This window comes from Varanus komodoensis, unplaced genomic scaffold (assembly GCF_004798865.1).
Source record: "Varanus komodoensis strain SLA01 unplaced genomic scaffold, ASM479886v1 scaffold80, whole genome shotgun sequence".
In the NCBI taxonomy this organism is placed as follows: Eukaryota; Metazoa; Chordata; class Lepidosauria; order Squamata; family Varanidae; genus Varanus; species Varanus komodoensis.
Genome location: NW_025336482.1, coordinates 1949620 through 1974345, shown reverse-complemented (window position 1 = coordinate 1974345; position 24726 = coordinate 1949620). Strand labels below are relative to the sequence as shown.

The 24726-nt window shown below is 52.6% G+C and overlaps 2 protein-coding genes across 6 annotated transcripts in view; one reads left to right on the top strand and one right to left on the bottom strand.

The window, feature by feature from the left end:
• Window positions 1–10539, bottom strand: part of SBNO2 (strawberry notch homolog 2) — a 74397-nt gene extending 63858 nt beyond the window's left edge. For 2 of the 4 annotated variants that reach the window (XM_044455995.1, XM_044455993.1), the window contains exon 1: window positions 10357–10539. The gene's annotated coding sequence lies outside the window, so the exon portion shown is untranslated. Of the gene's footprint in view, window positions 1–6611; window positions 6754–10356 lie in introns of those variants that run through there. The other 2 variants (XM_044455997.1, XM_044455994.1) reach the window with 2 other exon arrangements.
• A 10150-nt stretch (window positions 10540–20689) lies between these two features.
• Window positions 20690–24726, top strand: part of STK11 (serine/threonine kinase 11) — a 40290-nt gene continuing 36253 nt past the window's right edge. Inside the window, exon 1 of one of the 2 annotated variants that reach the window (XM_044456001.1) lies at window positions 20690–23431. In XM_044456001.1, the coding sequence (XP_044311936.1) occupies window positions 23142–23431 (290 nt within the window). In that variant the 5' untranslated portion in view covers window positions 20690–23141. The remainder of the gene's footprint in view (window positions 23432–24726) is intronic. The other variant, XM_044456000.1, reaches the window with a different exon arrangement.

Sequence of the window (24726 nt, the reverse complement as noted above, 5' to 3'; positions counted from 1 at the left end):
CCAGAGGACTGGAGGGTGGCGTCAGTGGTCCCAGTTTTCAAAAAGGGCAGTAGAGGGGACATGGGGAATTACAGACCAGTTAGCCTTGCGTCCACTGTAGGAAAAACAATGGAAAGGCTCATAATAGAGAGAGATCTAGTGATGCTAGATAGGGAAGGGAGGCTGAGAGCCACACAACACGGCTTCCGCAAAAACAGGTCCTGCCAGACAAACCTTGTGGAATTCAATGACAAGGTTTCGAGGTGGCTGGATGGAGGGGATGCGGTGGATGTGGTTTACCTGGATTTCAGCAAGGCCTTTGACAAAGTGCCCCATGATATCCTGGTGGAGAAACTGGGGAGTTTTGGGATACACCAAAGCACTGTCTGGTGGATTAGGGCATGGTTGACTGACTGAAAGCAGAAGATAACCATTAGCGGGGAATCATCTGGACGGTGGCCAGTGACAAGCGGGGTCCTCCAGGGCTCTGTCCTGGGGCCGATCCAGTTTAAACTTTTCATTAACGACATGGAAGAAAGGGAGAGAAGAAGACAGTAAAATGGGGCAGTGGCCACAACTGAGGAGCAGGTACTCCAGATCCAAAAGGATCTGGACAGACTATGGAAGTGGGCAGGAGACAACAGGATGGCGTTCAGTGTGGATAAGTGCAAGGTCTTGCACTTGGGGCATAGGAATGGGTGCCATGAGGACAGGTTGGGGGACAAGTGGCTGGAGAGCAGCACTTGTGAAAGGGACCTCGGGGTGCTGGTTGACTGCAGGCTGAACATGAGCCAGCCGTGTGACGCGGTGGTCAAGAGGGCGAACGCCGCCCGTGGTTGCATAGCCTGAAGTGTGGCTTCTAGATCGAGAGAGGGATTACTGCCACTCAACATGACTCTGGTGCACCCGCAACTGGAGTATTGTGTTCAGTTTTGGGTCCCTCATTACAGAAAGGATATAGCCAGGTTAGAGTCAGGGCAGCGTAGGGCCACAAGGTTGGTGACCGGTTTGCAGGGGATGCCGTATGAAGCGAGACTGAGGGAACTGGGTCTCTTCAGCCTGGAGGAGACTCAGAGGGGATCTGTTGGCGACATGCAGGTGTGTGAGGGGGTGTCACACGGAGGTGGGTAGAGACCTATTCTCCCCGGCAGAGTAAGGCAGGACGTGCTCCAACGGAGCCAAGCTCAGGGAGCCAAGGTCCCATTCAGATGCCAGGAAGCACTTCCTGACAGTTAGGACCCCAAGGGTGCGGAATGGGCTTCCCCGGGAGGTGGTGGAGGCCCCATCGGTGAGGGTGTTCAAGGATAGGCTAGACATGCACATGGTGGGCATGTCGTGAGCAGAGCCGGCTGGAGCCGGGGGTCAGACTAGATGGCCCGGGAGGTCCCATCTGACTCGCTCTGTTTTCTATGTTTTTATTGTATTGCGTTGTGTACATCCCCTTTGTGGATCGCTGCCTTGTTGTGGTGAAGGGGCTTGGGTAGCTCAATGAAGCTATGAGCTATGCCATGCAGGGGCACCCAAGATGGACAGGTCATAGCCACCCAGACCACCTATGGCCAATTGGGCAGCTTATAAATCTCATTAAATGAATGAACGAATGAATGAATGAAGTGCCTCCTCCCTCGCCAACCTGTCTGGTCAACTAAGGCATCAGATGGAATGCCTTGTAATGTCTCCTGGGCTTTTGGCTCAACTGGAGTCCACCTGGAGCAGGGCCTTCAGCACGGTGGCCCCTTACACCTGGAACTTCCTGCCTTGGGAGATTAGGTAGAAGCCAACATTGTGCTGTTTTTGGCGCCTTCAGAAAATATCTCTATTTCAGGAGGCCTTCCCAGATTGATCAATCCACATTTCTATTCATATTCTGCTTGGATGCCATGTGTTATTTTTGCTTTTCTATCTTTTTTGACTGCCTTAAAATGTTGTGTACCCCTTTGACAGCTTTTCAGCAGGTATGACAATTTAGATGGAGAGAGGACAGAGGGAGGAATGGGTACAGGATACAAGGATGGCTGACCCTTGGAAGAAGCAGGGGGTGAACTTTGAGCTGAATGAATGATTCTTCCATCTCCCATGGGAAGAACCAACACCATCCCACCCGAGAGAGAGACATATTCTGGAGCCTGAAAAGGAAGAAAAATGAGACCTTAAAGAGGGGGGGAAACAAATTGGTATTATAAAGGGGTCCCCCTTACCCCTTCTTTAAATCCTCTTGCAGACCCAAGGTGCTCATCCGTGGGTTTAAGAAGGAGGCAGTTCTCCCCCCTGAAGACAAGACTGTGCCAGCTCCCATTTACATTCCTGTAAAGTGTGACAAAAAGGGAAAAAGTTTCCTCCCCAGAGTGCCATTTTGCCTACTTGGAGACCAAATTTTCATTTCCACCTCACAGCCTGGCCTCTGCGCACACCATGACCAAATCCCACTTCTGCCGATAACACTTTCGGTGCCCAACCTGGCGCCAGAGAGAACTTTTACGCATCTTTATCCATGCCATTTGTACCTCCATGCTTGTGTCTCGAGCTGCTTCCAGAAGGAAGAGTTATGCACAGCTGTCATCTGGGGAAGCCCAACGATTTAATTCCACCCATTGCTGCGTCCGTAGTCAACTGCCTGTGCACTCTTTGGAGAGAAGTACTCAGGCTGGCTATTCCGCTCCCTTTAACTAACCTGACCAAAACAGCGCGGGGAACCTGGAGCCCACCAGGGGAAGCCTAGATGTGGGGAAAAGACCCCTGGAGGGCAAGTCCTGGGGGACGACTGCAAGTAACTCCTAAGATGGGCAGGAGCGCCTTCATTCAGAATAAAATGTCAGACAACCCCAGAGGGGGAAGGTCTGTGCCAAAACTATATGGCCAAGAAGGGGACTGGCATGACAGCCATACAGGACACCCTCATTTCTGCCACTCCTATCTGACCTCTTTTACCTGAGTCAACAGGACTGGGGTACCCAGAGTTCATCCCCAGATATATTTGTGGTAAGCATGGCCCAAAGGCTGACTGTTGCTAGAATGGAACTGCCAGCGGAGGACAAGGAAGCATGGCAAATCCCACCCCGGGGGGGCGGGGGGGCTACTCTCAACAGTTTCTTAGGGACCGTGAGCATGGGAATCCCTCAAGCAGAATTTTTTGGAATGCAGTACAGGAAGACTATGGGGGATGCGGGGATGGAGCCCGCCAGCTTCTACCCCCAAAGTGGACCGGGTCTTGTTATCTAGGGTTTTTCCTGCCAGCCGGGACGGTTCCCTGCTCTGTTCCCCCTGTTCTGTTCGGAACGCTCCTTCGGGAGAAGAGAGATCTTGAATCAGGACGGAAGGAATCCTCCTTCCTCAGGAGAGACAACCAGATAGTTCCTCATACCCCCAGTTGGGATAGCTGGGCGGGGTGGTGGGGCTTTATCCCTCTCCAGGATGTAGTGGAGTTATTGGCAAATGAAGGGCTGGCATTAGAGGAAAAGGTGCTCTGATGGCTGGCGATACAGAATCGGATGGCCTTAGACACGATTCTGGCCACAGGAAGTATGTGTGTGCGGGGGGAGTGCCCCGACAGGGCAAGACAGCTGTGTGTAGTTCCCTGAAAACTACAGCCAGAGCATAGAACATGCAGCCAAAATTGGGCAGGTAGCAAAGGTCCCGCCATGCAGCCACTGGAACTTTTGAGACTGGGCGATCCGCCGGGCTGCCTAACCATAGCGGGCTGAAAAGCCGTCTCAGGATTGTCAGCTTGCTGTCCTCTGCAACCCACTGCTGTGTTCAGTACCGACCAGAAACACTGGTAAACTGCGGAAACAGATTCCGACCCCGCTCTGCAGTGCAAACCCTGTATTTGGAAATGCAAAAGTGTAACAACGGCCAGCAAACTGGAGCTATTCAGGCCAGAAGGCCCAAAGCCCCAAAGCGGGGAGCTGAGGGACAGACCCAAGTTTTCTCCAGATGTGGCCACACATGGGCTTATGAAGGTTCTGTGACCTTGAAAGACAGGATTACGCAGGGGTCTGTTTACAGTCCTGCAAAGAGTGATAAAAAGGGAAGCTGTTTTTTCCGCAAGGCTCCATTTGTGCACAGAGAACTTTGTACAGAATAAAGCTGTTTCCACCTCACACTCCTGGAATGCTTTAATTGGCCGTCGCATATGCTAGGACGGAATCCCACTTCTGTGGACAACGTATTTGGAAGAGAAATGGGGAAGCATGTGTGCTAATGGTGCCCCTAAAGGACAACAGGGGCAGATGAAAAATATGTCTGGCACGGAGAAAGAGCCCAAGTGGGGTCTTCTCACGGGAGATTTGGGACGGACACAAGGAAAGACTACTTCACACCATGCAGTTAAACTCCGGAATTCACTTCTACAAAATATCATGGGGGCTTCAGTTTGAAGGGACAGAATGGCCTCAAAGCAGGACTGCATAGATTCTTGGAAGAAAAGGCTACCAATAGGTATTACTATTGCTATTTATCACATTTCTATACTGCCCATAGTGGACAGTTTAGAACAAGGCTACCAGCCCCAACGGTTCTCCAGTACCACCAGTATCAGAATGGTCTGCCTCTTTACACCAGTTGCTGAGGAACATGGGAGAGTGCTGTTGCTCCCCTGTCCTACTGGTGAATTTATCATGGGTAGTCAGTCTTAGAGATCATCCCTGACTGCTCTTTGGAAGGCCACATCCTGAAGATGAAACTCAAATACTTTGGCCACCTAATGAGAAGGAAGGACTCCCTGGAGGAGAGCCTTATGTTGGGAACAATTGATGGCAAGAGAAGAAGGGGGCGGCAGGGAATGAGGTGGCTGGGCGGAGTCAATGAAGCAGTTGGTATGAGCTTAAGTGGACTCAGGGGGATGGTGGAGGACAGGAGGGCCTGGAGGAATGTTGTCCATGGGGTCGCCATGGGTCAAACACAACTTTGCAATAAACAACAACAATGTATGGCTGTGAGAGTTGGACCATACGGAAGGCTGAGTGCTGAAGGATTGAGGCCTTTGGATTGTGGTGCTGGAGGAGATGCCTGCGAGTCCCTTGGACCGCAAGGCGATCAAACCGGTCAGTCCTAGAGGAGATCAACCCTGACTGCTCTCTAGAAGGCCAGATCCTGAAGATGAAACTCAAACACTTTGGCCACCTAATGAGAAGGAAGGACTCCCTGGAGAAGACCCTGATGCTGGGGACGATGGAAGGCAGAAGAAGAAGGGGACAGCAGAGGATGAGGTGGCTGGATGGAGTCGCTGAAGCAGTCCATGTGAGCTTACTCCCTGGACTCAGGGAGATGGTGGAGGACAGGAGAGCCTGGAGGTGTGTTGTCTGTGGGGTTGCGATGGGTCAGACGCGACTTCGCCACTAATAACAACAACAACAAAGCCACTAGCAACAACAACAACAAAGCCATATGCATACAGAAACACCTGGGAGTATTTAAAATCATAAGCAGCTGCCTTGTCATGAAGAAATTTGACTGGGAGGGAACGAAAGGCAGAAATTCTTCATTTCCCACCCATTTATTGTCTGGTGGTGCCACCAAAGAATTTGCTGTGACTGCCACAGCATCCCAGTCGAACTCAAGGGCGGAAGAAATAAGTGAGAACCCTTCCACTCTCCATGGATACACCCCCACACACACGAACTCTAGATTCTAGAGCCTAGACGACGGTGGGGATTTGACAGAGACCTATGCATACAAGAGCAGGGGCAGGGAGGCAAGCAGGCTGCATGAGCCCCACCACTTCCCCTGGGGAGGCCCTTAACTTCTCTCCCCCACCAGGGCCACATGCATCACGTATGAACATCAAGAGCCATGCCGGATCAGGCCCACGGCCCACCTAGGGCAGCCTTCTGCACACAGAGGGGCCAACGGACGGCCCAAAAGAAACACACAAGCAGGACCGGAGCGCCACGGCGCCCTCCCACCCCTGTTCCCCAGCAACTGGGGCACGCAGACATCCTGCCCCGGTGCTGCAGGAACTGGAGAGCCTCCGGGGCGGGCAGAAAGTTTTCCTCCGCGAAACTTTCCCAAATGCAGGGCGACCTCTGCATCTCGTGCAAGGGGGCACGGCGTCGGGATGCGCACCGGACAACCCGGCTGAGCGGCCGCGAGGCGGCGGGCAAGCTGCCTCCCCCCCGAAGGACCGTGCAGCGGCTCCTGCTCCGGCCACGCTCCGCTCACCTGGGCAGCGGGCGCACCCCGCCCCAGCTGCCCGGCGGGGAGCGCTGCCCTCCCGGCCCCGCCTGCCGCTCGCAGCCCCCCAAGCTGGCGCGAGGGAGCGGGGAGACCCTCCCCACGGGGGGCGCGGGAGGAAGGTCGCTTCGGGGAGGGCATGCATCCGGCTCGGTGCGCAGCCCACGCTGGCCGGGGATGATGGGAGGCCCGGCGCCCGGCGGCACCGCTCCCCCGGGGGCGAAGGGATCCGAGGGGGCAGCGGCGAGGCAGCCCCGCGCCCGGCTTCCCCCCGGGAGGAAGTGCCGGGGTCTGCCCTGCGGGGGCGCCCGGTCCCCCCACGGAAGGGGGGCGGGGGCGAGAGGGCGGCCCCTCCCCTCCGGCAAGCGGGGGAGGGGCTGGCCTGAGGAGGGGGCGCGTGAGGTCACGAGGGGAGGGGCTTCCCGGGGGAGGGGCGACGGGAGGGGGAGCCGCGCTTTCACCTCGTCTCCGCTCTCTTCGCCCCGCATTCGAGCAGGGGGCCGGCGGGCGGGAGGGCTCGGCCGGCGGCGCGGCCTCACGGCTCTCGGCGAGGCTGGCGGCAGCGGCTACTGCTCCGGCCAACTTCCTGGTTCGCGGGCACCATCTTGGGGGAGGACGCCACTTCCGGCCGGGCCCTTGAAACTATGGCGACGCTTCCGGTACCCCGCCCAGTGTCGGCATTTCGCCGGGTGGGGGCGGAAAATGGTTAAGCGGGGCCTCGTAAAGGAGACACCGTTGCATATTAGGAGCACACTGAGGCAATGACATGCCCTCGGGCGAGCGTTGCGCCGCGCAGAGAAAGCACCTCCACCCCCCTGAGGGCCTCTGCGCGAGGAAGCGGGCGCTCTATTCCTCGGCATCTCTATGACTCAGAGTCCCTAGGCGTCAAACGAGGAACTCCAACATGGCCTCTGTATATCGGAAATGGCCTCAGAAGCCTAGACCGTACCCACCCAGTATTGGGAAACAAGGAAACATTACAGGCGAGGGGGACTGGCACCAAGGAGAATTTGGGACAGAGCGGCCTCCCCGTTCTCCTTTCCCCTCAGACCCTCATATGGCGGCGTTCGAATGGAAACCGGACGTCGGTATCCCCATTGCTTTCGTTTATCCCCTGTTCCTGACGCCAATGGAAGGGCGGAAATGGGGCACGCGCAGGGGGCGCGGCATGGCCGTAAACCCGACAACCCTAATCCAGCATTTGCCCTTTCACCAATGAAATACCGACACAGTAGCAATAATTTAAGAGTTTGACATGCAGTTAAACAAAGCTTGATTTTTCCTCTTCCCTCCCCATTGTATTTTTCTTTCGTGTCGTGTCATTTTAGGTCGGTGAGCCAGAGGTCAGGGGACTGTCTGGTTTTCCTGACTGCAAGGTGTTGGGAAAATTTGAAACTATTTGAGAGCCAGTGTGGTGTAGTGGTTAAGAGCATGGGACTGGGACTCAGGCAATCTGGGTTCTAGTCCCCGCTCAGCCATTTGGGCCAGTCACAGACTCTCAGCCCAACCTACCTCACAGGGTTGTTGTTGTGGGGAGAAGATGGAGGAGAAGATGTAAGCTGCCTTGAGCCCTTTGTAGGAAAAAGGCAGGATATAAATCAAAAAATAAAAAGAAATCGAAATAAAAATTGGGATAAATCCTGTCTGAAAAGCATTACTTCTGTGTGCCTTTGCATTGTGGGATCAAATCCTGTCTTCCTTCTCAAAACCAAGCTGTCACTGTTTAAAATGGCATTCCCTGCTCCTTTCTCTCACCTTTAGCTGTGGGCTTCAGTAGACAGGCCATTCAGTCCAAATATACATTGTAAATAGTCATTGTTGGAATTCAGTTTACAAGGAAGTATCTTTTGATAGCCCAGAGGCTCCATGTGCCCTGGCCAATTCAGAATGTCTAGAGTCTGGATAAGAGTCTTGAGCTCATGCATAGTTTCTCAGTAGCTTGAATTTACATGTCTGAGCAGACCTGGAGATGGGTTCAAGCTACTGAACTAAAGTGTCAATACAGGCAATTAGAAATATTGTAATCTCATTGTCACTGTGTGATTGGCTGACATTCCTTTATCTGTTCTGTATGTGATGATGTCAGAACCTTATTGCAATCTGTCATCAATTGCCCTGTACCTGTGTACTATAAATGCCCTGTAATGGTATTGAAGCTTTGCAGCAGAGCTCACCTCTGCCTGCCCAGTAATGCCCAGTGTTATCGTGAGAGTCTACTGCGGGAAACCTTGGGTTAATACAATGAAACCTAGATGGTCTGGATGCTTGATCTTTCCCACAAACCAGGGTTTTATTCCCTTTTCTCAAATTGAGATTCCGGGATTCTGACAGAGGCTAAGCTGATGGACTTTAACGGAATAAGCAGATGAATAAATTAATTTGGTCCCTGCCACAGGAGTTCTCTGATTCCAAAGAAAGGTGCCAAGGCAGTGGTGTGCTTCCAGTGAAAAGAGCCAGTGTTGTATCTCAGGCACCCAGTAAAATTGCCAGCCATCATCTCTCAACATGGCCTACCTGATGGGGTTGTTGTGAGAATAAAACGGCTGGGTGTCAATAAAAGAGCTTCACAATCTTTCCACAAGCTGCAACAGACTTGAGCAAGGGGAAGCGATTGTATCATTCAAGGAAGAGTCCGCCTTTCTCGGCCTTTCCCACCCTGCAGGGTTGTTTTGAAGTTAAATGCGGCACTGAGAGAAAATGTATAAATTATCCTGAAGTCCACAAAGGAAAGAAGGGTGGCTTTGTGCCCTACTTTCCAGCAGATAGTCCTCTATTGACAGTCCAGGCTGTCAAGGGGCAGACCCCTAATTCGAAGGTTCCCTGTCTTGTCTGATTTTCCAGTCCATAGAAAGAGTCCTGAAAAGGATGGGTGAGCTTGAGAATCACTGGGGCAGGCGGGCAGGCCCTGTGGTTCTAGGTCTTTCCCAGTAGAGGGGGGCATATTATATTTCTAATTAAATTATCTTCATTATTTCTCAGTGACTGCTCTTTATAAGGCCAGATCCTGAAGATGAAGCTCAAATACTTTGGCCACCTAATGAGAAGGAAGGACTCCCTGGAGAAGAGCCTGATGCTGGGAATGATTGACGGCAAAAGAAGAAGGGGGCGGCAGAGGATGAGGGGGCTGGATGGGGTCACTGGGGCAGTGGGTGTGAGCTTGAGTAGACTCTGGGGGATGGTGGAGGACAGGAAGGCCTGGAGGACTGTTGTCCGTGGGTCATGATGGGTTGGGTGCAACTTCGCGACTAGCATAGCATAGCATAATTTCTAACTCACACTCCAGCCTATAGCAGACGGAAAGTCCACGTCCTCTTTGGGCATCTGTCTGGGTTTTAGATGGGATAAGAGAGAAATAGGTAGCCTTGCCCAACAGGATCGCTGCCTGTTATCTGTCCATCTAACAAGCTTACTTTTCCAGGAACAGCCCCAGAGAAGCACAGTTGCCTGCCTGCTTTTGAACAATCAGCACGCAGTGCCCTTCCCAGCTGAGAAAGGGACCAAGCACCCATGAATAAAACAAAGGACTCGTCCATTGATGTCTGGAATGGAGAAACTGGAAACCAAGTTATGGCTAGAGCAGGAGAGTTTCCAATTTCACCCAGGGACTTCTCAGGGAAAGCAAAAGAAACAAGAGGCCCTTCCACAAAGAAATAACAAATGTACTCCAGTATTCCGCCTCAGACTGGACGCGCCACTGCTACAGTGATGAGAAAAGAAGCAAGCTTCTGAGTCACACAGGACTGCTCCGACGGACCCCAGCACCGATCCCTTCTTCCTTTATCCGGAAAGGAGGCAGTTTTTCCATGGCAAATGTTAGCCTAGCCTTGCCCAACCTGACACCCACCAGAAGTGCTGGCCTGAGAGCTGGGGGCCCACTACATCCAGAGATACCCTGTTGGAGAAGCCTGGCTCAGACTGGCAGGGCAGAAGTCTGGGTGGGCGGGGACAGTGGGAGTCATAGATCCGACAAGGCTCTCCGAGTCCCACAGCGCAAGTATCTCTTTCCCCTACTTGCCTCTCTCTCAGCAGAGTCAAGGAAGAGCTCTGTGTGACCCCAAAGGCTGGCAGCTATGTTTTTCTTGCAGCTCCTCTTCATACCGCTTGGAGTCAGAAGGACTTGCTGACCTCTGTCACTCACCAGCTCCTGATTTGCCTCCTCTCCATTCTGTGTGGCTCAAACGTTCTAGAGTGGCTTCAGCGGCTTACCTGGCAAGACAGAGACCCTCAGAGGACTTCCCAGAAGGTGCTTTTCCTCCTCGGCTCCCTGCAAAATGCCTCCCGGCATGGCTTTTCTTTCCCTTTCAGCCCAGCCCTGTGTCACAGTTCCCTGAGTTTCGCTTTCTCCTTTAGCAGCCACTGCTCCAAGCAGCTTGTTGGCTCCCAGACTGGGAGGAAACGGCAGCTGCGGCTGGTGCCAAGTCACTGCGGTCACCGCTCCTTGTATTGTCAGTGTTCATGCGCAGAGTGCCAACGCTGATGAAGCCAAACAGACATGTTATGTAAGCCTAACCCCTCTTGGTGTGTTAGTCACATTGGCACCCTGCGTGAGTGGAGGTGGTGGGTAATCGATTAAAAGAGAGGGAGAACGCTGTGTTTATTAGTTTAGGATCACATTTATCGGTTTGCCTCCACCGTATGGTTCTGTGGAATGGAGTGCTGGCTCACAAAAACCCTGAATATGAAATGGCGCCCTGGAACTTTTCCTGTAAAACTCACCTGTGATGTGAGGAATATATAACAGCACCGTTGCATCTAATGTTTGTGTAGCTCACTTAGAAGTCTGTGGAGCACACATTTTTTCCCCTAGCTGTAATCCTTGCCTTGACCTTATGAGGTCAGTCAGTGGGATTAATATTCTCCATAGCTACAGCCGAGGCTTGGAGGGAGCAGCTTGCCTAAGGCACCCTGGAAAGGGCATTGCAGATGAAGGTCCCCAAGCAGGTAAAGTCCCAGTTCTGCATTAGCAATTGATAACTGAAATGCTAAGAATTGCAAACCACCCCGATTTACCAGCTGGGCAGTACAGAAATGTAACAAAGGGCAGAGGCTTGTCCATTATTCGGAACGGTTTGCTCCCATTGCCTGGAATGCTAGGAGGCGGAAGCAAGTGGGCTTCCTCACAATCCATTTGGCAGAATCCTCACAAGCAGAGTTTTTTGTTTTCACTTTGCTTGCCTCTCTGTAAGTAAGAGGGACTAGTAACTTCTTCCTCGTGTTTTAACAGCAGCTTAATGTTCTGGGCAAGGGTCTGGAATGTATCCTGAGGAGCAGCCTGCCTTCTTTCTTCTGCCACAGCTGCATCTCTTATCTCAGGGACAGCCTGCAACTCTGCTAAAACTGCCTACGGAGGGGTGCAACGGAGGAGTGGCTTTTTAGCAAGCTCCCTGACGAGGGTCGGGTCGAAAGACTCAGGAATGGGGCAGACGTCACGCTGGGAGCCACTTCTGCTTGCTCAACCGTTTGTTTTCCTCCATACTTGGAAATCCCCAACTTTTCTGGGCCTCCCACAGTGGCCTCACCCTTTTTGCTCCTTTTGGCAGGGACTTATCTTTCCCAGGCTGGCAACCACGTTGTTCGTTATTCGTTGTCCATGCAATGTTTGCCCCGTTCTCCCCTTCTCCGCACCTGGCAGGGCATCCCTGCCTCTTTCGTTCTCTTGGCGTCAGCCTCCTCCCACCTTTGGCCCTCCAGTTGTGTTGGGACTGCACACCTGGAGAATGCCACACCCCACACAAAATAGCAATTCATACACACAGAGAGGGATCGAGTGTGGAGGACTTTACTCTTTTGCTCAGTAGGGCTCAGATGTCCTTCTGGCCCCAGTCCAGCCAAAGCAGCAAACAAAATGTTTTGTATGAATAACAGAAGGTTTTCAGGTCAGAGAAAAGCATTAATGCTCCAAATCTCTGTCTGTCCGTCTCTCTCTCTCTCTCTCTCTCTCTCTCTCTCTCTCTCACACGCACGCACGCACGCACGCACGCACCCCTATCCAACAGCAGCACATTTATTACAGTTGCTATCTCACGTATGTCTCACGGAAGAAGTCCTACAACATCCAGCATCCCCTTGGGAAAGAGAAGACGAAATGGAAGAGATTGTGCACTTAGCAAGAATCCTGAGGCTGCAGCAGGCCGAGGACCACAGGCCCGTGGTCCGTAGATGCCCACGGAGAGGACGGGCCCCTCTGGCTGGGAGGGGAATGGGGCGCAATTCATGCTTCTTCCTGCCCCGCACAAGTTTGTTTAATTCCAAAGCCAGCCCTGCTTGACCGTCCTTAGGTACGAGCTTCCCCAAGACCTGTCTTGGCTTCACCTGTCTTGGCTTCCGTGTTCCGGCATCCGCCACCCTGATCGGTCGGGCAGTGGTGCTGCATGGGAGTCCTGCTAAGAGCCCCCCGGCCTTTCCGGTCCCAGAGCCACCTCCCCTCTGCTGCATTCCCCGGCCTAAGAAGGGCAGATCTGCGACTGCGACAGAGCAGCTCCTCCTGCTGCAGACGGCCGCCTGTTTACGGTCGTATTTTTCCATGTCCTCCCGCATGAGACAGACAGGCTGGCTCTGCAGTGCGGAGGGCTTGAGGCTGACCCCCACCCCACCTGGCTTTCACCAGCTCCATTGATCCAGCCCTTCTCGATTCCGGGAAACCCGCTTCCCTTGAACAGGGGAACTTTCCAGGAGGTGGCCGGCTGCTTTCCCAAGAGGCCGGAAAGGCACCAGAGCTGGGGCTTCCCATTTCACTGGGCCATGCATCCATGCCAGACTTTGAAGGCGCTATCCATGGCACCACGAGAGGGACCAGCACCACAAACAGCCCCTCTAAATTCCAGACTAAAATCCAGAGCCTCAACATCCTTGGTTGCATAGGGTTCAAGGGAGTGTTGCACCGGGGGGGGGGGGGGGGATGGTCACAGCCAGTTCGTCTGCCCCTCTTTGACTGGGTATGTCCAGACTGCCTGAGGGAGCATGTTCATGCTGGCCCCACCCCTGAGAGCCCTTCTGGACCTGCTCTCCCCACACACAGGCTGAGAGGGTGGCTACTGCAGCCCGCCACATCCCCAGGGCACCAGCAGGGAGAAAGCGGGAAGACAGAGCGACTTCCCTTTCAGAAATAAAACTGCCTGGGCACACCATCCTGCATTCAAGTCAGTTTAGAAACACAGAAACAGAGCGAGTCAGAAGGGGCCTCCCGGGCCATCTAGTCTGACCCCTGGCTCCAGCCGGCTCCACTCATGACATGCCCACCATGTGCATGTCCAGCCTATCTTTGAACACCAGCACCGATGGGGCCTCAACCACCTCCCGTGGAAGCCCATTCCACAGCCTGGGGGTCCTAACTGTCAGGAATCTTGGTTCCCTGAGCTTTGCTCCGTTGGAGTGCGTCCTGCCTTCCTCTGCAGGGGAGAACAGGTCTCTACCCACCTCCGTGTGACACCCCCTCACATACCTGTATGTCACTAACAGATCTCCTCTGAGTCTCCTCTTCTCCAGGCTGAAGAGGCCCAGTTCCCTCTGTCTCGCCTCATACGGCATCCCCTGCAAACCGGCCACCAACCTTGTGGCCCTTTGCTGCCCTGACTCCAACCTGGCTATACCCTTCCTGTAACGAGGGGCCCAGAACTGAGCACAATACTCCAGTTGCGGGCGCACCAGAGTCATATAGAGTGGCAGTAACACCTCTCTCGACCTGGAAGCCACGCTTCTGGCTAATTTCTCCACACCAGCAACATCGTCCTTCCTGTCTGCCTCCATTGCTCTGGTGTCAACGGCGGAGAGGCTAGGAAGACCGTAACTCACACTGACCCTCCAACTGCTTTTTGCAAACAGTTAACAGTGTGGTCTCTAAAAGGCTTGCAAAATAGATGGAATGCCCCCCCCCCCGCTTATGGTGTTCCTCCTTAGGGAAGTTTAGGGAGGCTGAGGGTCCCCTGCGAGTCTTGTGCACAATCAAGCGTGGGTTCCTTTCGTACAGAGGTGGTCCTCAGATGACCATCAGCCACAGCCAACAAAGCCAACGGTGAAGGAAGAGGAGAACTAGAGAGCCGCAAATGGGGAACCCACTAGGGGCGGGTAAGAGACACCTCTTTTCAGAGGGGTGCTTTGGAAAGGAGTATTTTCATCTGAAGTTGCCAAAGAGAAAGTAGGACAGGGCCAGCTCTGCCCCCTGACCCCCCCCCACACGCCCACCTGAAAGGAAATGCAGCCCTTAGCAAAACCAGACAGACTTTCCAAGCCCTAACCTCCCAGTGTGGCAGCCTGTACCTCGGATATGGGGCAACCCAGCCCTCGCACACGCTGCCCACACAATCCGGCACAGTGGGATCCGTTCTCTCCGGTCTGTTGGAGCATGGGATGGGTCCAGCCACTGGGGACTCGCTTCTTTTGTGCCAACCGTCATCCCAGCTGGTCGCTGGGGTGCTTGGCCGGCACTGTGAAAGGGCAGTGACAAAAACACGGATTCTTCAGCAGGGGATTAAAGCTGCCCCGGAGGAACTGAAGGGAGTTCTGCAGGCAGGACCCACGGGCTTTAATGTAACCTCCCCTTATAAGGTGGGTCCGAATGATTATTACAACCACACGGTGTGGGATGAAAGCGTGACCAGATTCCTCCAGAAGATGAACGTGAGCCAGGCAGGTCCCTGAATCTCTTCTTGCTGATACACTGCCAGGAAATTTCACTCCGCGTGCCAACACTGCTTCCTAGTGGAGTAACCCTGGAACAAACTGGAAATACAAGGAGTATTTCTGGATTGCTGGCACAAGAGCGTCTTAAAGGCCCAAGCAGAGGGTAGATGGTGGAGGTAAAAGGAGATTCTAGCCCCTTCGGCACAGGGTCGCCACCAGATACAACAAGTGCTTTTTTTGTAAAAGAAAAAAAGGTGGCAGAACTCACATCTTGGGGTCACACTTTTACACTAAAAAAGATTCTTAGTGTAAAGCCAGTCACTCTACACATATATAAACACAATGGTCGCACTCACTATCAGCGCCGACACAAAAGCAGCCCGCAGGCACCATGTTAATGATGTTTGCTGCTGATCTGCTACGCCCGACAGGCGATTCAAAATCACTGTGTAAAATCCATTGGGAAAAACGGTGCTGGACGCTGTTCTGGTGCGTTCTATGACAAAAAAAGCCCTGACAACAATGATGGTTTCTTATTTACAGAGAGCCAGAAACAAAGGTAGCTGGCCCCTTTTGAAAAAAATGCCAAAATCCAGAGAGGGGCTACCGAAAATAGCGAGTGCGCATTTGGCTTCTACAGAACTCTTCACCAGGCTAGCAGAAACTGCTGGGGAGGCGGAAAGGCTTATGGAGCTATGTTAAATGTATATTAGGGAATGCGTATTTCCAAATGGAATTCTCCTAGGCAAAAGGCATTTTGTAGCTATCACTGGTCTACAAATTTTGGGAAGTTATCAACCTTCTACATAAAATGTGGCAATTCCTAAATATTTTGATTAGAAGAATTAGAAAACAGATGATAAAAGTGCTGGTTGGCTAAAGGTTTCAAGATATTTCACAATAAAGATTTATACATATTTGCCTAAAAGGGGTGTCTGATGATCGTGATGCCTCGTAACTTCTCGACAAAGTACGGTAGAACGATGACAATGGTACATGGAAGTGTGTAAATTCATCTTCAGTTTGAGACTAAAGGTTATTACCCAACTGTAATTTATTGTTCTTTTATGGCAAGGTACATCTGTCTCAGTCAGATCTACGCATATTACAGTTATGTCTGGTGGCTTGTGAAAGGGTCATTGCCTAACCTTTCCAAGGAACAATTGCGTGATATTTTCCCTCAGAGACCAAAATGCCCTGAAACTGTGTAAACAACGCAGATATCTTCTGCTGCATTTGTGGCGAGGTGACATTTGCATCTCAAAAGTGCGGTAGGACAGCAGTGGTGGGAAAGGCAGACCACCTGTATTTTGGGTGTAAAGTAGGGGCTCAGGACAAGAGCTGGGCCCCTCATTCTTGTTGTATTACATGTGCAACTGATCTGCGTCATTGGCTGAAGGAGAGGAAAAAGCCCACGCCTTTCGCGGTCCCAGTGGTGCGGAGGGAACCCCCCCACCGTAGGTGGAGTTTCTTGGGAACAGCAAGGCAGATGACTAGGAAAAAACACATGGAAAATTTGCTTAGGTCCTATAAAGCACTCGGTGCAAACGTGTCTCTGAAAATTCACATCTCACACTTGCGTTTAGACTATTTCCCTTTGAATTGTGGGGCAGCGAGTGATGAGCATGGGGAGAGGTTCCACCGGGATATCGCAGGCATGGAGGAAAGATACCGAGGGAATGGAGTCCGTCCATGCTTGCCACTTACTGCTGGAATCGCTCCAGGGATGATCCTGCTGCAGTTCACAAGAGAAAAGCCAAAAAGCTCAGTGTAGATACCGAATAAAGATGGAACCTTGTTGTTTAATCTGATGTTAGAGCTTGTCAGTTTTTCGTGCAAAAAGCATGAAAATGTTACTTGAAAAACCAATAAATGAATGGAAAGTTATGTTGTGGGTATCAATAAAAAGATAAATTTATAAGGATTGGTGTGGCACCATTCTCATTGCTATATCGCATTTTGCAGAAAAGTTATGGAGCAGAATCACACACCCCTCGTAATTTTGAATTATTTTGATGCAATGTTGACTTGAAGCTGCATCGTGGAAACTGGAGCCAATTAACACTCAGAACTTAACTTTCCTTTATTAGGGACCCAATTCTGGTAAAAGGTAGATACTTTCATTTCCGAGACTTGCTCCTTGTAGACCAGGGAATTCCATCTTCGCCCCCTATTAAACGTATTCGGCTTCCTACTTTTTTCCTGACAGATGCCTCATTGTGAACAGTGAACAGTTAAATAACAGTTTTATAATAACAAGAAGTACTAAAAATAAGACTAGGGCAGGTGTAACTAAGAATAACTATACCTGTTGAGTTTGGGCGAGAAATTAACCTCAGTTTGGTAACAGTTGAGCAAAAGTCACACGTTTCCTTGTATTTGGAACAGGTGGGGAAGCAAACTGAGGAAGATGTGTATCCCAGGAGGGGGGGCCATCTGTCGCAGTGCCCAAGGAAAGATTCAGTCTGGTGTAGATGGAAAGCAGCCAGGCTGCATCCCGCCCATTCACCAGGACCAGAAAAAAGGCATCTGTCCCTGTGGTTTGGGGTACCTCTGTGAGCATTTCACCCTCTGGACTGGGTTTCCCCAATTATGCAATGGGGGAAAGAAAATACAATGAGAACAGACAAATAATTTTGATAATTTTGAGTGGTGTGGGCTCAAGATTTTTGGGGCCCCCATAGAAGGGCGCTTCTCCCCACTGAAAATGATCCTCATTGTGGGGTTAAACACTAGTTTGTGCGTAAATGGTTCGATTGCTGGCATCTCCAGGCAGGGTTGGGAAACTGCCCACCTGAAGCCCTCAGAGAGCCATTGTTGCCCAAGGGATGTGGGTTGTTGCTGAAGCCTGGATTACTGTGTTGTCTTAACTCTGAAGCAAATGTGTAAACTCAGTTTACAACCCACCAACAAGCCATGGCTCTTTGTGGCTTGTTCTTGGTTAACAAACCACAGCTGGTTAGCATGGCTGGGTTCAGACAGCAGACCGCTGAACTACAGTTCAGCAACAGCCCATGTTCGACCCATACTCAGCTTTAACTTGGAGTGGGTTGTGTTGTTGGAGTCAAGAAAAGTCCTCTTCTGGATCAGAACCAAAGGTCCATACAGTCCATGGTGGCAAGCCAGCTGCTCCAGGAACCCCAAGTAGTATGAGCGCAAGGCCGGCTCTTGCCCATGCTCCTCAGCACCTGGCGAATGCAGGTACGCTGCCTCTGGTGAAGGAGCTGGCAGACGGCCAGCAAGGCTCAAAGCCACAGGGGGCCTCCTCCCTTACAAAACTGTCGTCCAAATGCAGCTAACAGCCTTCTTTTGCAGGCACGGATGGGCCAGCTTTCCAGATCTCCAGAGCTCAAGCAGAACGTTAAAAGAAAGAAAAGGACATTTGGGGCATTCTGACTTTGCAATCGCGCGTTGCAGCTCATGTGGCAGCGATAGGCGGCACCTGACTACTTGCACACCCCTCCTCCTTCCTTCACCTGCGATGCTCTGAGTTTGCCATTCCTCTTGCCCAGCCTCCCGGCACAAAAGCACCCCTGCTTTTGCACATCCTGCCTGATGAAGGGACCTGGCCTCCTGAGAAGCACGCACGTTGTTTAAAAAGCTCCTTTGGGTGTCCTAGTCAAGGCATTAATACTAAAACGGGCTCTGGAATGTTCTTAGGGTCAATGCAGGCACCTTTGCTTCCTTTCCAAGAAAAGCTCGCTGTGCCACTAGACTGGACTGGTGCAACTGGAGCCACTCAGCATGCGTAGCTGAGGCTTTGCGCCTGCTAAATTTAGTGCTCTTGGGAAAACAGATGGGCAGAACTGGAAGGAGCTGGTCCCAGGCTCAGTGGATTAAGTCCAGCAGTTCCTCTCATTGAGCGGGCAGTTCTACAGAAGGCATGCGCAGAGGCGGTGTGAGAAAATGGCGGACGAAGGCTGGGCCACCGAGAGTTTTCTTTGGAGCTCTAAATCTCTCAGAGGCCATCATCCCCGCTTCACCCTGATTGTCATACTATCCTACTTTGCAGGGTTGTTGTGAAGGTACAACAGAGGAGGAAGATCACATGGGGTCCTTGGAGGAAAGGCAGAATGTTGGTGTGGCACCCAAAAAACTGGGGTTTTACTGTATCAAGTGTCAGATGCTTGTGGGGTTTGTTTTATTCTACTAATTTTCTGTCAGCTGTTTTTAGTGGACAGGTTAGAAAACTAAACAAATAAATGCAAAAATAGGGCCAGCCTTGCTCACCGTGGCCCCTCCAGGCATCTTGGACTACAACGCCACCTCACTGACCCCAGGCAGCATGTCCACCAGACAAGATGGGAGATGTAGTCCAAAGCATCTGTAGCACACCTAGTTGAAGAAGGCTCGTGCAGGCATTTCTGGGGTGTTGCTACTAACAGCACCCCAAAACACCCCAAATGTGGTTAGCCTGAGGAAGGGCAAGATAGTAGGCGCAGTGCAGAAGGGGGGAACTGAGTATGATTTGTGTGAGCCCCCGTGACAGAGCAGCCAACTCTCAAAGGAGAGCAAATGGGGAGAGTTGCTGGCGCTGGAACTGGTTTAGATCTCAATAAAAGTAGCAAAGTACATTATGAATTACAGTAAGTGTCGAAACGCAGGCTGGTGTGAATGGTTGGAAGAGTATTAGCGGACGTATGGGAAGGAAGCCCTTGGGAGAATAACGGGTTCCTTCAAGGAAATAACAAAAGGTCTGGATGAACAGGTTGTGAATGTATCCACTGTGCACCTGGACATCATGCCTGTGACGGCGGAGAGTGCATAATGCATGTGTTCTGTACCTCTTTCGAGACTGATTTGGGAAGCGTGTCGCCCTTCGCCTCCGTTTTATTTTAACGTGCACTAGAATAAAGCGGTGCTTGCTCCCAAGGCTCCTTCTGCCCCCAGGGCTGGGGTCCGGCCGGGCCCTGCTGAGTCCAGAAGCAGGGGCAACGTACCAAAAGCATCCGCCCGCCACCTTTGAGCTGCGACTCCTTCCAGGACGGGGATGATGGGAGTTGTAGTCCAACACGTGCGGGGAGGCCACAGGTTAGGGAAGTCTGGCTCATATGCACGACTCTCTCTCTCCTCTCTCTCTCTCTCTCTCTCTCTCTCTCTCTCTCTCCAGGCAGCTCTGCGCTCCAGTCCTCATTCGCCCCAGCCAGCGCGCAGGGCCAAGGTCGCGATGCTGGGAGTTGTAGTCCAACATACCCCGAGGGGGCCGTGCTGCACTCTTTTGCGCGTATGCGTGTGCACATCGGCTCCGCTGCGCGATCTGTTTTGCAACTGTGCCCCAGGGGGCCGCTTGCTTCCTGCCCCACCAGGCCAAGGCCGCCCCGCTCCTAATGTGTCGCCATAGCAACTGCGGGGTCTCCCGCCGCAGCCGCTTCCCCACCCCTTGCCTGTCCGCCCCGCCCCCTCGCCCCGCCCCTCTCGCCCATCCGTTAGCCGAGTGGGGCGGGGCGGCCGGAGGGGGAGGGCGGAGAAGGGGGGAGGAAGAGTGTGGCTAGCCAATCGGAAGCTACGGGGCGGGGTTAAAGACGGAGAAGGCGGAGACAAGAAAAGGAGCGAGAGAGAGTGGGGCAAAGGGCCCGGCTGCGCGGCCAATGGCTGCCTGCGCCGGCGCCGCGCGTGCGCGGAGGGCGCGCGGGGCGGAGCCGCGCGGCGTCGGTGCGGGAGGGGGAGGGCAGGGAGGGGGAGGTAAATAAGATGGCGGCGGCGTGCTAGCGGCGGCGCGGCGGCAGCGGGAAGGCGAACGGACGGTCAGGCGGCTTGGCGCGGTGTCGTGAGGCGGGGGAGCGCGCAGGCCCCGCAGCCGCCCCGGGAGGAGGGGCAGCCCCGCGACTCGCCCCGCAGCCGGCGGCACCCCCAGCCTCCCGGTCCCCCTTCCCTGTCCCTCAGCGAGGGGCCGGGGCCGGGGCCGGGGCCTGCTTTTCCTTCGGGGGGGCGGGCCTGGGGCAGCTCCGTGCTTGTGTGAAGCGGGCCTCGGCCGTGGCTGTTCGTGAGGAGAGCGGGCTTGAAATAAGAGGCTGGCATATATTTATTTTTTGAGGAGGGGGTGTGTGCGTGACGTGGGCCCGGCTCCGGTTTGGAGGGTGGCCGTGTGTGTGTTTGGGGGTAGAGTAGCTATAGAAATCTAATATATTTAGTTCATTAATTTGTTTTTGTTAAGTACGTGTAGCTGGGGGAGTGACTCTCCTTTATTGACTCCTGTTTAGAGATTTTCTGGGGGGCAGCTAACTTCCCTTTCTAAGAACCAAAGGTTCTGAGCTTCCCCCACTGTTTATAAAGTTCAGTCCGCCTAATTAATCGATCCTCCCTTTTCTTCTTTCTGGCTCCTGCCAACCAGTGACACCACTTGCTGTGCTCCTAAGGCGTATTCTGGGGGTGAAGAGTCCTTCATCTGGCCCCCACTTTTCTGGTTTTGCGGAGGGAGCAAGGGTTGAGCGGATGAGTGACCCTTCTTGGAGAAAGCCTTCCACACTTTTTAAAGATAGATCTTCTCAGGGGAAGGAGCGACACTTAAGGGCCTGTGAAGAGGAAACCTTTCCCTTCTGCATTCCTCCCATGCCTTCCCTTTTGCACTTTTCATTGCAGATCTTTGTGGAGAACAAGCCTGAGTCTGTGTAGTTCATTAGGAGGAGGGACACATTAATTGATAGCCTTCTTTTTTCCTTTTGCTCCTCAGTTTTAGGAACATTTCTGAGGAGGGAGCTTCCTGGTCTTTTCCCCTGCTTTTTTTAATCACCCCTTGCTCCTGTAGAGAACTATCATCTTGATATTGGTGCTTTCTGAGGCGAGCACCATTGCTTCAGGTGTTTTTTTCCCCCTCCTTCTCTTGTTCATCCTTTTTTGGGGAAGAGGGAGTTATATTCCTCAGTACTGTGTTTTTGGCAGCAGGGTGAATGTTCATTTGGGATTAGGCACCTGTACTACTGATTCGCACCCACCACACTTATCCCATATTGCAAAAAAGGTGCACTTCTTTCATTGAGCGTTGCCATGGGATGGCAGCGACACTTCTTACGGAACAGTGGTGTGTGAACATTTCGTACAGGGGTGGAATTATTTCCCTGTTTTAATCCCAGGGAGAGGAAGCCCGTATTAAGGGCGACTTTATTTGTTTGATTACTGATTTTGTTAATTACTTTGGTTTCAGGTTTAGGGGACTCTGCAAAAATAGGAGAAACAATTCACGAGTGTGTAAAGTTCAGTAATCAAAAGTGGGTCTAGGTTCCTGCCACTTTCCCACTCACGCGCTACAGGGGGCATTCGCTTGAGATTCTAGGTTTTTGCTTGCCACATATCCCACCACTCTTTAGCTTGGAAGAAGGTTTAAATACATGTGAGTGAACACATAGGCAAGCGCAGTGTTTTGTTTTCAATAGGGGACGATTCAGGAGCTGTTCATTAATGGAATCAGTCTCTCTGGAGTAGTGCTTGGAAAAGTCTGGGTGCTGAGTTGTTTATTCAACAGTGGAAGGGTTCCCCAAGGTCAGGAAACTTAGGGGTTCTTTCCTTTTTTCAGGATAGCTGCTTATTCTGGGGAAGCCAGTAATCTGTATAAACTTGCCTCAAAGCCTTTTCCCATTTATGGTGGGTACCCAGCTCTGGGAGACTTGAAAAGGGTTTGCATTGCCTACCTGCCTTGATACCTGAAGCAGTTGGGGTGACACATCATGTGTCAGGTAGACCCCAGGTGGTTGAAGGATGCCCCTGGAAGTACTTGCTAGACACGGAAGGCCTCGAACCTTTATCAAGGACGAAAGAGAAGCCGTTAAAATCAGTATTGAAAATTCCTTTAAAGAGACTTGGTTCCAGCTTCCGAACGGCTGAGAAAACCTGCGACAGGGATTGCACCTGGGTGGTGAGAGCGGCAGACGGCGGGAGCCTCGATTCTTCACGTCCCAGTTTGACTACAAGAACAGCCCTTCCTGCCAGCAATGGATCGGCCCTAAAGAAACTCACTTGCTGTTTTGATTTCAGACCTCTGGAGTCTTGCGAAGATGACTTAGGTCTCAAAGAAGGGGAAGGTTTGGACTGTATAGGAGGACAAGCTGACCTGAAAACCAGGGAGCAAAAGAGAGATCAGAAAGTGAAAGAGAGTCTGATTTCGTCTTCCCCTTCGTGTTCACTGTAGTCCTGTAGTTTTGGAACAAGGAGCCAGACCTTTCTGGGTCGACAGGAAAGTTCTAATAGGGTTTTTTTTTCATTAAGTTAAAACTGTACAATCTTCTAAAAAAGTCTTTACTTTCCTCTACTGAACTTTTCTTCCCCTCCCTACCAAACAAAAGAAGAGGAAGCTGGGAGTCAAAGGGAACCTTGTCCGTACGGGGAACTGGATTTATAAAACTTTGCCACACAACCAGTTGACACTTTGGGGTTCCAAGATGGAACCGGATGAGCTGCAGCCGCTGGACATGTTTGTGGAAAGTGAGCTGATGTCTGTGGGCATGGACACATTCATCCACCGGATTGACTCCACGGAAGTGATCTACCAGCCCCGCCGGAAGCGGGCCAAGCTCATTGGCAAATACCTGATGGGGGACTTGCTCGGGGAAGGGTCGTACGGCAAGGTCAAGGAGATGCTGGACTCCGAAACCCTCTGCCGGAGAGCTGTTAAAATCCTGAAGAAGAAGAAGCTGCGCCGGATCCCCAATGGGGAAGCCAATGTGAAAAAGTGAGTGTCGACTGGGGCGAGGGGATGCGCTGGGGCCTGCGTCTGCTCGGGCTGCTCTGTGCTTTATCATGGAAAGGGTGAAACGAGGCGGGAGATGCAACTGCTCCTTGGAAGGACTTGTGCCTTAAAGGAGTCTTCCCGGATCTGGGCATAGGGGCTGTCCAGGCACCCCACCTGGTGCCTCCCAGGCTTGTCGGATTACAACATCCCCAACAGCTGGACAGGTGGGCCACAGGTCAGGGTAGACCATCCTAAAGGGCTGGATGCCGGGCTGGATGCAGCGCCACTGGAACGATCCGGGAGACATGCTGGTGCACTCAAGTGTCCTGCAGGATGGTCCCCCTGAGCTCCAGCCCGCCTGGCTGATGCTGGGAAACTGTGGGAGCTGGTGGGCACTGGAATTAGAGGTGACGGTTGAAGGAGGAACCTGCAGTCCAGGAGCGGATTCAAATGTCCTTTCAGGCACGGATTTGCTGGGTGACTTCAGGCCTTGGCCTCGCTCCCCCAGACTACGAAACTGAGACTATGGTCAGTTCCCATGCGGGGCTGCCTGAGTCGGGCAGTGCTTCTCCTGCGGTGCTCCCATGCAGCCCTGGGCTGGAGATGCCCCTGGTAGCTGTTTATCCCACAGCCAAGTGTTTACATTTGGAAGTACATCGTGCTGTGTCTAACTGGCTGCTGCCGAAGGAGAACAGGTTTTCCAGCCCTGCTTCTCCGAGGTCGTCTTCTGTGGTTTCATCTGGGCCGGGGGGGTCTCGTCCCTCAACTGGGGACTGGGGCATGTGCAGGTGGTGGCTTCCCTCCCCGTGTCCGTTTCCAGATGGAGTTTCTGGTGCTTTGTATTTGGGGTGGACAGAGAGAAAAACCCTGGGCGTAATGGTTCAAGAGACATGGCAGCCCTTCCTTCCAGGGAGTAATTTGCAACGGCACAGGGGCTGAAGGCATGGGCTTGCTGGCTTGAGAGATGGTCGATAATCCCTTTAGAAAAGCATGGTTTTTGACCGGCCGCTGTGGCGTCGACGCTGGTTTTGTGCTGCAGGTTGTACAAGGGTCTCCAGCCGTGGTAAAGGTCCTGCAGAGCAGGGGATTCCCATTATGAGTCCAGAAGGTAGGGGCAAGGTGCAAGCTGCATGGCCCCCTCCAGATGCCCTGGACTGCCACTCCCAGAATCCCTGACCAGTGGCCTCGCCGATATTCGTGTATGTCAGCTTCCCTCCCGCCCGTCTCGTGGTGTGTGTGGTGGACTGCAGCTCCCCACGTTTCTGACTTTTGGCCATGCTGCCTGGGGCTGAAGG